This window comes from Heptranchias perlo, chromosome 7, assembly GCF_035084215.1.
Source record: "Heptranchias perlo isolate sHepPer1 chromosome 7, sHepPer1.hap1, whole genome shotgun sequence".
Classification (NCBI taxonomy): domain Eukaryota; kingdom Metazoa; phylum Chordata; class Chondrichthyes; order Hexanchiformes; family Hexanchidae; genus Heptranchias; species Heptranchias perlo.
Window position 1 is genome coordinate 66,934,145 of NC_090331.1, and position 12,313 is coordinate 66,946,457.

Below are 12,313 nucleotides of genomic sequence, written 5' to 3' on the forward strand. Positions count from 1 at the left end.
GTACACATTGAGGAAAGGTTAGAAGGGATACTGAAGGGATTAAGACCAGGCCCTGTGGTAGTAGTCCACAAAGATGTAAACGATACGAGAGAAATAATAAAGGGGCCTTAAAAGGGAACCTACATGAGGATTGCCTTAAAATGCAGAGATAGGAAATGTAAAGTAGTGCTTTCTGGCATACTCCAGCACTTGGGAAAGGAGAGGAGTTCACCAATAAAATTAAAGATGTAGATGAATGACTTGGCAACTTGGTGTCAAAACAACAATAGTACCTTCATAAATAATTGGGAACATGTCCAGAATAAAATGGATTGATTATAGAGGAGCCAGACTGCACCTAAATCAGATACATATTAAAATAATTTATATAGCACCTTTCACATCCTTGGATTGTCCCAAAGTGTTTCACAGCCAATGAAATTCCTTTGAAGTGTAGTCACTATTGTAATGTAGGCAAATGCAGCAACCAGTTTGCACCCAGCAAGATCCCACAGACAGCAATGAGATAAATGACCAGATAATCTGTTTTAATGATGTTGGTTGAGGGATAAATGTTGGCCAGACACTGTGAGAACTCCCCTGCTTTTCTTCAAACAGTGCCATGGGATCTTTTACGTCCACCTAAGAGGGCAGAAGGGGCCTCGGTTTAATGTCTCGTCTGAAAGACGGCACCTCTGGCAGTTCAGCACTTCCTCTGAACTGTACTGAAATGTCAGCTTGGATTAAATGCTCAAGTCTCTGGAGTGGAGTTTGAACCCACAACCTCCTGGCACAAAGATGAAGGTGTTACCATGATTGACACTTATGGGAACAAAGAGATTTACAAAGAACATTGAGGCAGCAATTGAAAATTATTTTTAAAAGATAGGTGAGGGGAGGGGAAGGTAGGGAGATTACCGTATCCTAGATAGGACAGATCATAGGGTAGAAGGCAGTCAACAAGTTGGTGTGGACTCTAACCTAGAGGGACATACCTGTACCGGAGCCCAGGCAAAAGTAGACATTGGGGAACATGAAAGGAAGCAAATCTACATTTAGATGCTTATACACGAATGCTAGAAGCATCAGGATGAAAATGCCAGAACCGGAGGTTCTTCTGGCAATAAGGAACTACGAGGTGGTGGAAAGATGGGTAAATCCAGGGGATAGAAATTAATTTAACATTCAGGGTTTAGAGCATTCAGAAAGAACAGATGGAACAGAAAAGGAGATGGTTTGACGATGTATGCCAGGAACAACTGGAAGGAAAATAAAGTTGATCCTGTAGAAACAACTAATCAGGATAAAAATCTCTAATGTGAAAAATTCCAAGCTAACACTAGCTAACCTAAATAGCTAAGGATTAAGAACATAAGAAAGAAGATTAGTAGACTCAACGCTCAACCTATCCAATCACTGTGGCACAACAATCAAAAAGTCAATAGAATGTTGATCTACATATCCAAAGCAGCAGAATACAAATAGACGAAGTTGTGATCAAACTATAGAGTGTTCTGGTCAGACCGCACTTCAAGTACTGTGCTCCATTCTGGTCACCAAGAAACAAGGGAGACATTAAGCACTGGAGTCAGTTCGAAGAAGAGCCAAGGGACTTATCCCTAGTGTCAGATGTCAGGGTAATGATGAAAGACTGGAGAAACTTGGGCTTTTTGGCCTGGAAAAGTGGCATCTGAAAGGTGATCTTATACAAGATAGTAAATGGTATGGAAAAGATTAATCTGGAATACTACTTTAAATTAAACTGTAGGAGTAGGACGAGGGAATACAGGTTCAAACTAGTAAAAGGTAACATTAGGACTGATATCGGGAAGTTCTTTATGCAGGGGGGTGATCAAAACTTGGAATGGATTTCCAAGCAGCGTGATGGAGGTGAAAACCCTGGAATCATTTAAGAAACAATTAGATGCAGCAATGCGGGGAGTGTAGAATCTAGATGGATAAATTAAGATGGGCTGAATGGCCTTCCTCATTTATTAGTACCCTGTGTCTTGTGATTCATATCATATTTGTTATAAGCTCAAAGATGAAAAACTTATGATACATATTAAAATCAATTGGGGGTAATTTTCAACTTCAGCAGGGGCAGAAAACTGACGGTATTAAATCAACTGCTCATTGTACATCCCGCCAGATTTTCCTTTCCATCAATGCAAAGGAATATTGGGCAGGGCATATAACGGGCAGCTGATCAAATACCACCAGTTTTCCACCCCAGCCAAAGTTGAAAACATCCCCCATTATCTGGTTGGACAGTGCAAAATTAAACCAAATTTTGTCATACCTGTGCGGTAGGTCGTCAGATTTTTCCGAATTTTCTATAGACATGACAAAAAGGTTGATAAACCAACTCAGAGAATACTGGTACATAGGCTCTATATTGCCAAGATCAGCAATTGAGAAAAATAGGATGGAAGAGTGTATTGCAATAGGTCGGTAGCCCATTCGAGTAGCATCAATCTTCTGTTCTGTCTTCTCAGCTACAGTTTGCTTCAGAGTTATTTCATTAGCAAGGACCTTTGACGAAGATAAAACCTTTATGGCAGTCTCATCTTCTAAGATATTTCCTTCCGAGGATGAGAGAATTTCCAGAATCTTATCTTCAATTTCTTTTAGCTGCCTGAATAATGAAATAGCTTCAACTTGATACAGGTGTATTTATTGCACAATCATTTACTTCATTCAAATAAACACGAAAATGACTGCAAACAATATTTATCAATCTGAAAGACTATATTACATCATAGTGAATTCAGCCTCCTTTCATCACTGAAGAGTATAATCTTGTAACTCATCACAAATGAATGCAATTGTTCTTTCATTACCTGAATTTGACAGGCTTTATGGCTCCGATATTTACTGGGAAGCAGGGTGTTTGCAAGTGAGGCCAAAAACAGCCATAGAACCCAGCAAGGCCGGGGACGTGGAGGCCCTGCCGATCTTAATGGCAGGGCCTCATTAACGTCTTGAAGCTCTGCCTACGGCCCGGCAGCCGGCCAAATGGACAGCCTGGCCAGCGGGTGGTAGGAAACACTAGCCGGGACCCTTGGGGACGGTCCCGCCAATCGGTGGTGGAGGGTGGGGGGGGGGGGGGTGGAGATCCGCAATCAGGAAGGGGGGAAGATCAGCAATCGTGGTGGGGGCGGGGGGGGAAGGTCGGAAATTAGGGCTGGAGGAGGCCAAAGGCTTCCTTGAGGGGTCTGGGGGAGCACTGCCGCTCCTCCTGGCACACAAGGAGTGCTGAAAGAGCCACTTACCTTGGGGAGCCAGCAGCTTCCGCCTCTGTTTCACTGCTGAGTTTCACGACCCCTGGGAAAACCATGCAGCAGCAGTTAACTTCAAATCGGGCTCCCAATTGAACTGCAGGAGCCCAATTTAAATATGTTAACCAGCCCCCCCACCATATTCGCCGTCGTAAAAATGGCAGTGGACGTTTGTGCGGCAGGTTGTGGACGCGTTCAGTGCATTTCACTTTTTGACCTCCCCCGGACCCTCTCCTGCCTGGCATGGGGTGTTAATATAGAGGTCTATAAGTCACCTGTATTAAAATTCCTAAGGACATATTTTTATCTTATAGCTTTTGGCATAAAGGATCACCTGGTTGGAGCAAATAGGGAAAATCAGGCAGGGAGGAAGGCTCACATGCCCATAATGGAGCACACTCAATTTTCCATCCATTTAAATTAATGTTAGAATGCTGGATTCAAGACGTACTTTAAACAGACCTTACATTACAAGATACTAACTGTGATGTTTGCAAGATGCAGTGTATGCCCGTGTGGATGTGAATGAGAAAGCACAAGAGCTGGATGGTACTCTCCCTGTGCTTGAGAGAAGCCTGTGGTTTCACTTTCTTCTACTCCCTTGACGTTCTTACATACAAGGATGTCTAGACTGGCCTTCTCCAAGGGAATCTTGGGCATGTAATTTCTGAGCCTTTTCCAGTTCAGCTCAGTTCCCATGTGTTGTGTGCTATCTCATCACATAGACAGAAAAGTAGTCTTCAGATATTGTAAGTTGAAGCAGCACAGTGAAAGATATGTATCCAAACTGCAGCCTATCTTGTATATCGGTAAGTGACCATGTATCATACAGCTTTGTGGTGTTGCAATTATTTTATGTGTTAAGGACTTTCAAGATGTAATTCAATTATAAGTAGCAGCTTGAATGTGTGCCACACTGGAGTATGACTGCACTGTCAGCATGTGTGTGAGAGCTTGGCATAGGCTAGCAGTAAATGTGGAACAGGTAGATACGCAACACTTTGAAGTGTGCATACTTGAGCCCTCCATCTGGTAAATCATGCTGCAAAGTAGTCTTCCTTAAGGTGCATCATCTTCTTTTGCAGCTGCTCACTGTACACAGAATTAAGCCTGGCACCACCTTTTGCCAGGAATGCTGCACTGCTGTCACCTGAGAAGGGTGCCCTGGAGAGCCGAGCAGGGCAACCCTCCTCACACCCATCTTATGCAGCAGCACCTTCACTTTTCCACCTATCAAATTGGAGTATCATGGGCTGTTTCCTGCTTTACCATTTGTTTCATCTTGCCTTGGTTTTGCAAGCCATTTATTTTCCTCAAATAGCCTTAAGAAAAACTTAAATATATATTTAAAATACTTGCAGCCTTTAGAAAGGCTAAAACAATACCATAGGTCAACATTAAAACAGTGCACAAACAGTAAACACAATAAAAGTTTACAATATTGAACATTTTTATGTTAAAATGTTTTAAATTCTTACACTATTAATGTTGAAATTAAGGCACTTTCAAATGTTAAAAACTTTTAAACTTTAAATATTGGTGTTATAACAGTGAAAGTTTTACCGGTGAATTAAAATCCTTCAAAATCTGAAACAGACTGAATTGAAATGTCCAATAGAAGTCTTGAAGTCTTGTTTATTGGCAAAGTCACCATAATATTAACCATCATTTTCCACAACATCATTATTGCTGCCATCTATTTTGGAGTCAACATTGCGTTATGCAGCACCATCTTCACAACCCCTGGGAAACCCGTGCAGCAGCAGTTAACTTCAAATCAGGCTCCCAATTGAACAGTAGGAGCCCAATTTAAATATGTTAATAACTGTCCCATCTCAGCAGCAACCCCCCCCACCCCGATATTCGCCGCCGTAAAAATGGCAGCCGACGTGTGTGCAGCAGGTTGTGGTCACGTTCAGCGCAGTAGTGATCCATGGCATCACTAATACCACATTTTAGAGTGACCACTGAATCATATCAGCATGATTAGAGGCCCTTGCTCATATGCAGCCCAAGATAATGGCCAGCATTTTCCAGCTTGGCAGAATCCTGCATTGGCTTGTGCATCATCCCAGATGATTTTCCAGGGTCAGGGTCAGAAGATACAAATAACTTCCCAGAAATACTAGGGAACCAAGGGACTAGTGAGAAGGAGGAATTAAAGGAAATTAGTATTAGTAAAAAAATAGTGCTGGATAAATTAATGGGACTGAAAGCCGATAAATCCCCAGGGCCTGATCATCTGCATCCCAGAGTACTAAAAGAGGTAGCCATGGAAATAGTGACTGCATTAGTTGTCTTCTTCCAAAATTCTATAGATTATGGAACAGTTCCTGCAAATTGGAGGGTGGCAAATGTAACCCCACTATTTTAAAAAAGAGGGAGAGAGAAAACAGGGAACTACAGACTGGTTAGCCCAACATCAGTAGTAGGGAAAATGCTAGAGGCTATTCTAAAGGATGTGATCTCAGGACACTTAGAAAATAATCAATGGGATTAGACAAAGTCAACATGAATTTATAAAAGGGAAATTATGTTTGACAAACCTACTGGAGTTTTTTGAGGATGTAACTGGTAGAATAGATAAGGGAGAACCAGTGGATGTAGTTTATTTGGATTTTCAGAAGGCCTTTGATAAAGTCCCTTGATAAAGTCCCACATAAGAGGTTAGTGTGCAAAATTAAAGCAAATGGGATTGGGGGTAATATACTGGCATGGATTAAAAATTGGTTAACAGACAGGAAACAGAGGGTGGGAATAAATGGGTCTTTTTCGAGGTGGCAGGCGGTGGCCAGTGGGGATCAGTGCTTGGGCCCCAACTATTCACAATATATATCAATGATTTGGATGAGGGAACCAAATGTAATATTTCCAAGTTTGCTGACGACACAAAACTAGGTGGGATTGTGAGTTGTGAGGAGGATGCAAAGAGGCTTCAAGGTGATTTAGACAAGTTGAGTGAGTGGGCAAATACATGGCAGATGCAGTATAATGTGGATAAATGTGAAGTTATCCACTTTGGAAGGAAAAACAGAAAGGCAGAGTATTATTTAAATGGTGATAGATTGGGAAATGTTGATGTACAAAGGGACCTGGGTGTCCTTGTACTCCAGTCACTGAAAGCAAACATGCAGGTGCAGCAAGCAGTTTCGAAGGCAAATAGTATGTTGGCCTTCATTGCAAGAGGTTTTGAGTACAGGAGCAAGGATGTCTCACTGCAGTTATACAGGGCGTTGGTGAGACCACACCTGGAGTATTGTGTGCAGTTTTCGTTTCCTTACCTAAGAAAGGATATACTTGCCATAGAGGGAGTGCAGTGAAGGTTCACCAGACTGATTCCTGGGATGGCAGGACTGTCGTATGAGGAGAGATTGGGTCGGCTCGGCCTGTATTCACTCGAGTTTAGAATGAGAGGGGATCTCGTTGAAACATTTAAAATTCTGACAGGGCTAGACAGACTGGATGCAGGAAGGATGTTTCCCCTGGCTGGGGGGTCCAGAAGGAGGGGTCACATTCTCAGGATATGGGGTAGGATATTTAGAACTGAGATGAGGAGAAATTTCTTCACTCAGAGGGTGGTGAACCTGTGGAATTCTCTACCGCAGAAGGCAGTGGAGCTAAGACACTGAATATATTTAAGAAGGAGCTAGATAGATTTCTAGACACAAAAGGCATCAAGGGTATGGGGAGAGAGCAGGAATATGGTATTGAGATACAGGATCAGCCATGATCATATTGAATGGTGGAGCAGGCTCGAAGGGCCGAATGGCCTACTCCTGCTCCTATTTTCTATGTTTCTATGGGTAATTAACATATTTTAGGTGGGCCTCCAGCCCCACCGTCGGGGAGCCCGCCTGGAGAGGGCGCAAAATGGTTACGAGGGTGGCCTCCCAGGTTGCCCCAAAATTATTTTAGTGAAGAGAAGAGTCACTTAAACTAGGATGGAAAAGGGATAACATGCAAAAGGAATACAGGGAGTGAGAGAAGGAAAATCAAATCAATCAGTTATAAGCAAGGAAAAGACCTACATCAAGGTCTTTTTGTGTTAATAGTGTTAAATGCAAGCAAAAAAAGATAATGTGCTTGTATTGCAATGCTCAGAGTGTGGGAAATAAACTGGAGAAATCAGAATCAATTATGCAAATGGATGATATAGCTTTAATAGTGCTAACACAAACTTGGCTGCAAACTGGGCAGGAATGGAAGCTAAATATAGCTTACCTTTTTAGAAAGGATATAATAGGTAAGGGAGGTGGCAATATTGGTGAAGGAGAGAATACGTGGTGAAGAAAAGACTAATGTACACAACAAGAAGTTCAGGCAGTCAATATTATTATAAATCAATGATTAAAAAAGGGAAGTGGCATTGCTAGATTTAGTTATGAGTAACAAAATTGATCACCTCAGATGTAGTGACCATAATATAATAAGATTTAAGATCAAAATAGAAAGAGAAAAATAAAGGCAAAGTCTGTAGTCTGTAGTCATCAAAAATGCAGTTTTCCAAGACATAATTTCAGATTCATATGCACTCACAAGGGTCATAGTGGTCAAGTTTAAAATGAGACTCGATCAGGTTTAATAAAAGGGTTGCGTAGGAGTGCACCTAAGAAAAAAGAAGAGTGAATATGACCCAACTATTAACCATCCAAGTCTGTATGAAAGGTACTGTAGCTATGTGCCACTAACAGAACTAGTTTAAGACCAAATTCACAGAGATGTCAGAGGCAAGACAATACCACTGAAAGTGAACAAAATCAAGATCCATGAAACAATTCCGAAACTAAATGCCAGCATGTTTTGCTGTATACTGAAGGATACTGTCGCTCATTCAGATCAGACTATTTTTTCAATGGAATAATGACAGAGACATAAACACCACGAGAAGCTAACACGGTTTTACTACAGTCTCGCCATACAATAGCTCAAAAAATCAATCAATAAATAAGAATTGAAAATGTTACACATACAAGTAATAATCCAAACTATCTAAAGAGCTGGAATGAATTTGGTTATTGGCAGCTTTAGGTAACACTAAGGTGGTGATCAAAAAGTCAACTGAAGACTGGGTGTAAAAGAGCTCAATCATTTTCTTGGGTACTTTGTAAAGATGATTGAAACAATTTTGAGAAAGATGTGTACTGACAATGTTTAATACAGGAATACATAATGAATCATTGTCAAACAGGGAAGAACCCTTCTTCAGGATAATAAAAAATTCTGCCATTATTAAATACAACTTTCACATCAGATCCTTAAATGGGTGTGATTGTAAAAACAAGAATTTTTCAAATCAGAAATGTGATCTCATCAGTCTCATGTTCACTTCCCAGAGAGAGAGATTATAACACTTTCATCATTAAAGGATATCAAGGAAGGTTTGGGCACTAATGGTGGAAATTGGGCAAGTTATGACCCAGTAGGAAACCTGGCAAAAGCCTACATAAATTCAGGTGATGGATAGAATTTGTGGATTATTTGTATCAACTATGATATAAGACATTAGTGCTAAAACCTGGCTAGCAGAAATCCTCAAAAAATTGGATTATGAATCGACGTCCCCAGACACAGCAAAGAAAGTCGGAGAAGAAAAATGTCATTAATAGTATGATAAACATTGACATACATTAAGACATTGACAACAATATTAGTATCAACACTGAAGCTGAAAAAAAAATCAATATCCATAACATTTAACACCAACACAGTACCATTTTTTAGTTCTTTCTCAGGACGCGGGCATTGCCGGCAAGGCCGGCATTTATTGCCCATCCCTAGTATCCCTGAGAAAGTGGTGGTTTTATACAACTTAATGGCTTTCTAGGCCCTTTCAGAGGGCAGTTAAGAGTCAACCACGTTGGTGTGGAACTGGAGTTACATATAAGCCAGACCGGGTAAGGACAGCAGGTTTCCTTCCCTAAAGGACATTAGTGAACCGATTGGGTTTTTAACGACAATCTGAAAGCTTCACGGTCACTTTTGTTTTTATTGATACCAGCTTTTTATTGCCAATTTTTTTTTTAAAACTGAATTCAGATTCTCAAACTGCCATCATGGGATTTGAACTTACGCTGTATAGATTACTAGTACAGCAAGATAAACATTACATTACCCTAATTTGGTGTAGACATCAAAAGTGACAGAGGTCTGTTCAAAAGAAAAGGAGAAAAAGAAACTGGAGAAGAGCTAACGTATCAGATAACGTGTATTACGTTTTGCCACTGTAAGAATCTATCAAATAAGCTAAGAATCTGTTAAAATGAAATCAGCTGTAAATGGATTTAAAAACTAACCAGGCAGGGGGCAAAGTATAATGAAGCAGCAGCATCGAAAGCTACTGACCCTTTTAACAGAACTATGTGGTCAGATAACAGGAAAGCTGCAGACCCTCAAGAAACTGCCTGAGTTAGCTATTTTGGAGAACCTTTTCTCTGCTTCTGTTTAACCAACAGGAAAGCTGCAAAGCTGCAGACCCTAAGGAAGCTGCCTAAGTCAGCTATTTTGGAGAACCATCGTTCTGCTTCTACGAAAATGGTACCGGTTGCAGGATGACCTTTGCACCGATTCCAGGAATATCTTAACCACCCTTGCCCAGATAAGAAAATACAATAACTGATACTATTATCTAACCCACCACCTGCAAACAGTATGTGCAGAATTTCACATTCCTCAGGCATAAATAGGGTATATAAATACTGGCTTTTAGCCAGAAGCCCCACAGTCAGAGAAGTGGAGTTAGACATATCCAAGGGATCCATGCTGGCGTCAGGCCTAACCCTGTGTAACTTTCCAAGAGTTAGATACTTCCACGGGACGTAAATGCTGGCTTCAGCCTAACCCTGTGTAACTCTCTGAGGAACAACTAGGAACGGGCCATCCACGCCGGCTGTCCAGTCGCTAAACGGATAATATCATGCTTGTTTAAGACTGTTAGTTACTGTTCATTGATTGTTATATAAAATGATCAAACACTGTCTGTGAACAATTAAAACCTTAATTCTCTAACCAACAAGGTGTCAGTTCGGAATAATTGAAAGGAATTTCCGTACCGGCATATGGGATTCTAACACCTCAAAGGACAGCTATCAACAGGATTGAAGCTGTTAATATCTATTTCACCACTCGATTTCCTGGTGGTTTCGGGGTAGATGAGGATAGAAAATGGGGCAGTAACATGACATGATATATTTCCACCCCCAACAATGCCATTCTAGATTTTCTGCTGTAAGTCAGGTCAATGGCCAGAAATGCCCGCCCAAATACTGCCACCCATACGTATATTAAGTATAAATACTGCATTTACGTCAAACGTTGTGTTTCCCAACATTTGCACTTTTGGCTATTCCCCCATTGCAATGAACACCAATATATAAAAAAAGAACTTGCATTTATATAGTGCTTCTCATGGCCTCAGGACATCCCAAAGCACTTTATAGTCCAATGAAGTACTTTTAAAGTCATAGAATCGTACAGCACAGAAGGAGGCCATTTGGCCCATCGTGCCTGTTCTGACTCTCGGAAAGAGCTACCAATTAGTCCTACTCCCCTCCTCTTTCCCCATAGCTCTTCAAATTTCTCATTTTCAAGTATATATCCAATTCCCTTTTGAAAGTTACTATTGAATCTGCTTCCACCACCCATTCAGGGTCATAACAACTCGCTAAGATAATTTTTTCCCCAATTATCTTAAATCTGGTTACCAACCCTCCTGCCAGTGGAAAGAGTTTCTCCCTATCTACTCTATCAAAGCCCCTCATAATTTTTAACACCTCTATTAAATCTCCTCTTAACCTTCTCTGCTCTAAAGGAAAATAACCCCAGCTTCTCCAGTCTCTCCACATAACTGAATTCCCTCATCCCTGGTACCATTCTGGTAAATCTCCTCTGCACCCTCTCCAAGGCCTTGACATCCTTCCTAAAGTGTGGTGCCAGCATTGAACATAATACACTAGCTAAGATCTAATCAGTGATTTATTAAGGTTTACCATAACTTCCTTGCTTTTATACTCTATGCCTCTATTTATAAAGCTTTTTTAACAGTTTTATCAACTTGTCCTGCCACCTTCAAAGATTTTTATATGTGAACCCCCAGGGCTCTCTGTTCCAGCACCCCCTTTAAAATTGTACCATTTAATTTATACTGCCTCTCCTCTTTCCCTTCCAAATTGCATCACTTCACACTTCTCTGCATTAAATTTTATCTTCCATGTGTCTGCCCTGGCTACTTTCTGCCACATATGTGGAAATCTTAAGAGGGCTGGTGGAAGGCCACATATGTGGTACTGTCCTGAGATCACCCGCCTACCAGGTCACTAATACTGAGTCCTAGCACCAGTTAACCACCGAGTAATGGGGAAACAGCCCAAGTGGCACCAATCAGATTACTGAAGCTGTGAGAAATATTTGTCTGGTTTTCATCCCCAATCATTTGGAGGCTGGAAGAGACATCCCTCTCCACTTTGTCATGCAAGGCATCTATTGCAGCAGTCACAGCCTCCATACCAGAAGATATGACTGTCCTTAGATCCTTTATTGCGGAGGGAGGGCTCTGCTGCTGGTCATTCTGCGGTTGCCACCCACATCAGGATTGACTGAAGTGCTGAGCACACATCCATTATGGAGCCACAGATGCAATTAGTAGACTACGCCAACTGAGCCACTATCTGCAGCACATTCTGGGACACCATCCCCAGTTACTGTATATATGTTTGATCCTCCACAAACATCCTTCTTTTAAACAAAGCACCCATTATAAGGGTCCCAAGGGTCCTCAGCCAAGAGCAGATGTGTTCCAACTCTCTAGTCAAAGAAGAAATACCTCCTCCTCTTCCAGCCCTTGCTACTCGTACTCTGTGCATTACTGTGCACTTCCTTCTGCCTCATAGACTGCTCCCCTCTAAGTAGGAGAGAAAATGTGATTGGCAGAGTTTGTGAAAAGGGATGGGACAGCAATGGGATCAGGGTCCACTTGTTAATGATTTGCTTGTTGCTGTGGCACATCTAGGAAGGCACAAAAGAAAGAGATTTAACCATCGGTAGAGGAGCAGCAAGTT

At 41.4% G+C, this 12,313-nt stretch overlaps 1 protein-coding gene across 1 annotated transcript in view; it reads right to left on the reverse strand.

The window, feature by feature from the left end:
- Positions 1-12,313, reverse strand: part of dnah7 (dynein, axonemal, heavy chain 7) — a 338,773-nt gene that overhangs the window by 108,993 nt on the left and 217,467 nt on the right. Inside the window, 1 exon segment of the mRNA XM_067987762.1 lies at positions 2,282-2,617. Within this exon segment, the coding sequence (XP_067843863.1) occupies positions 2,282-2,617 (336 nt within the window).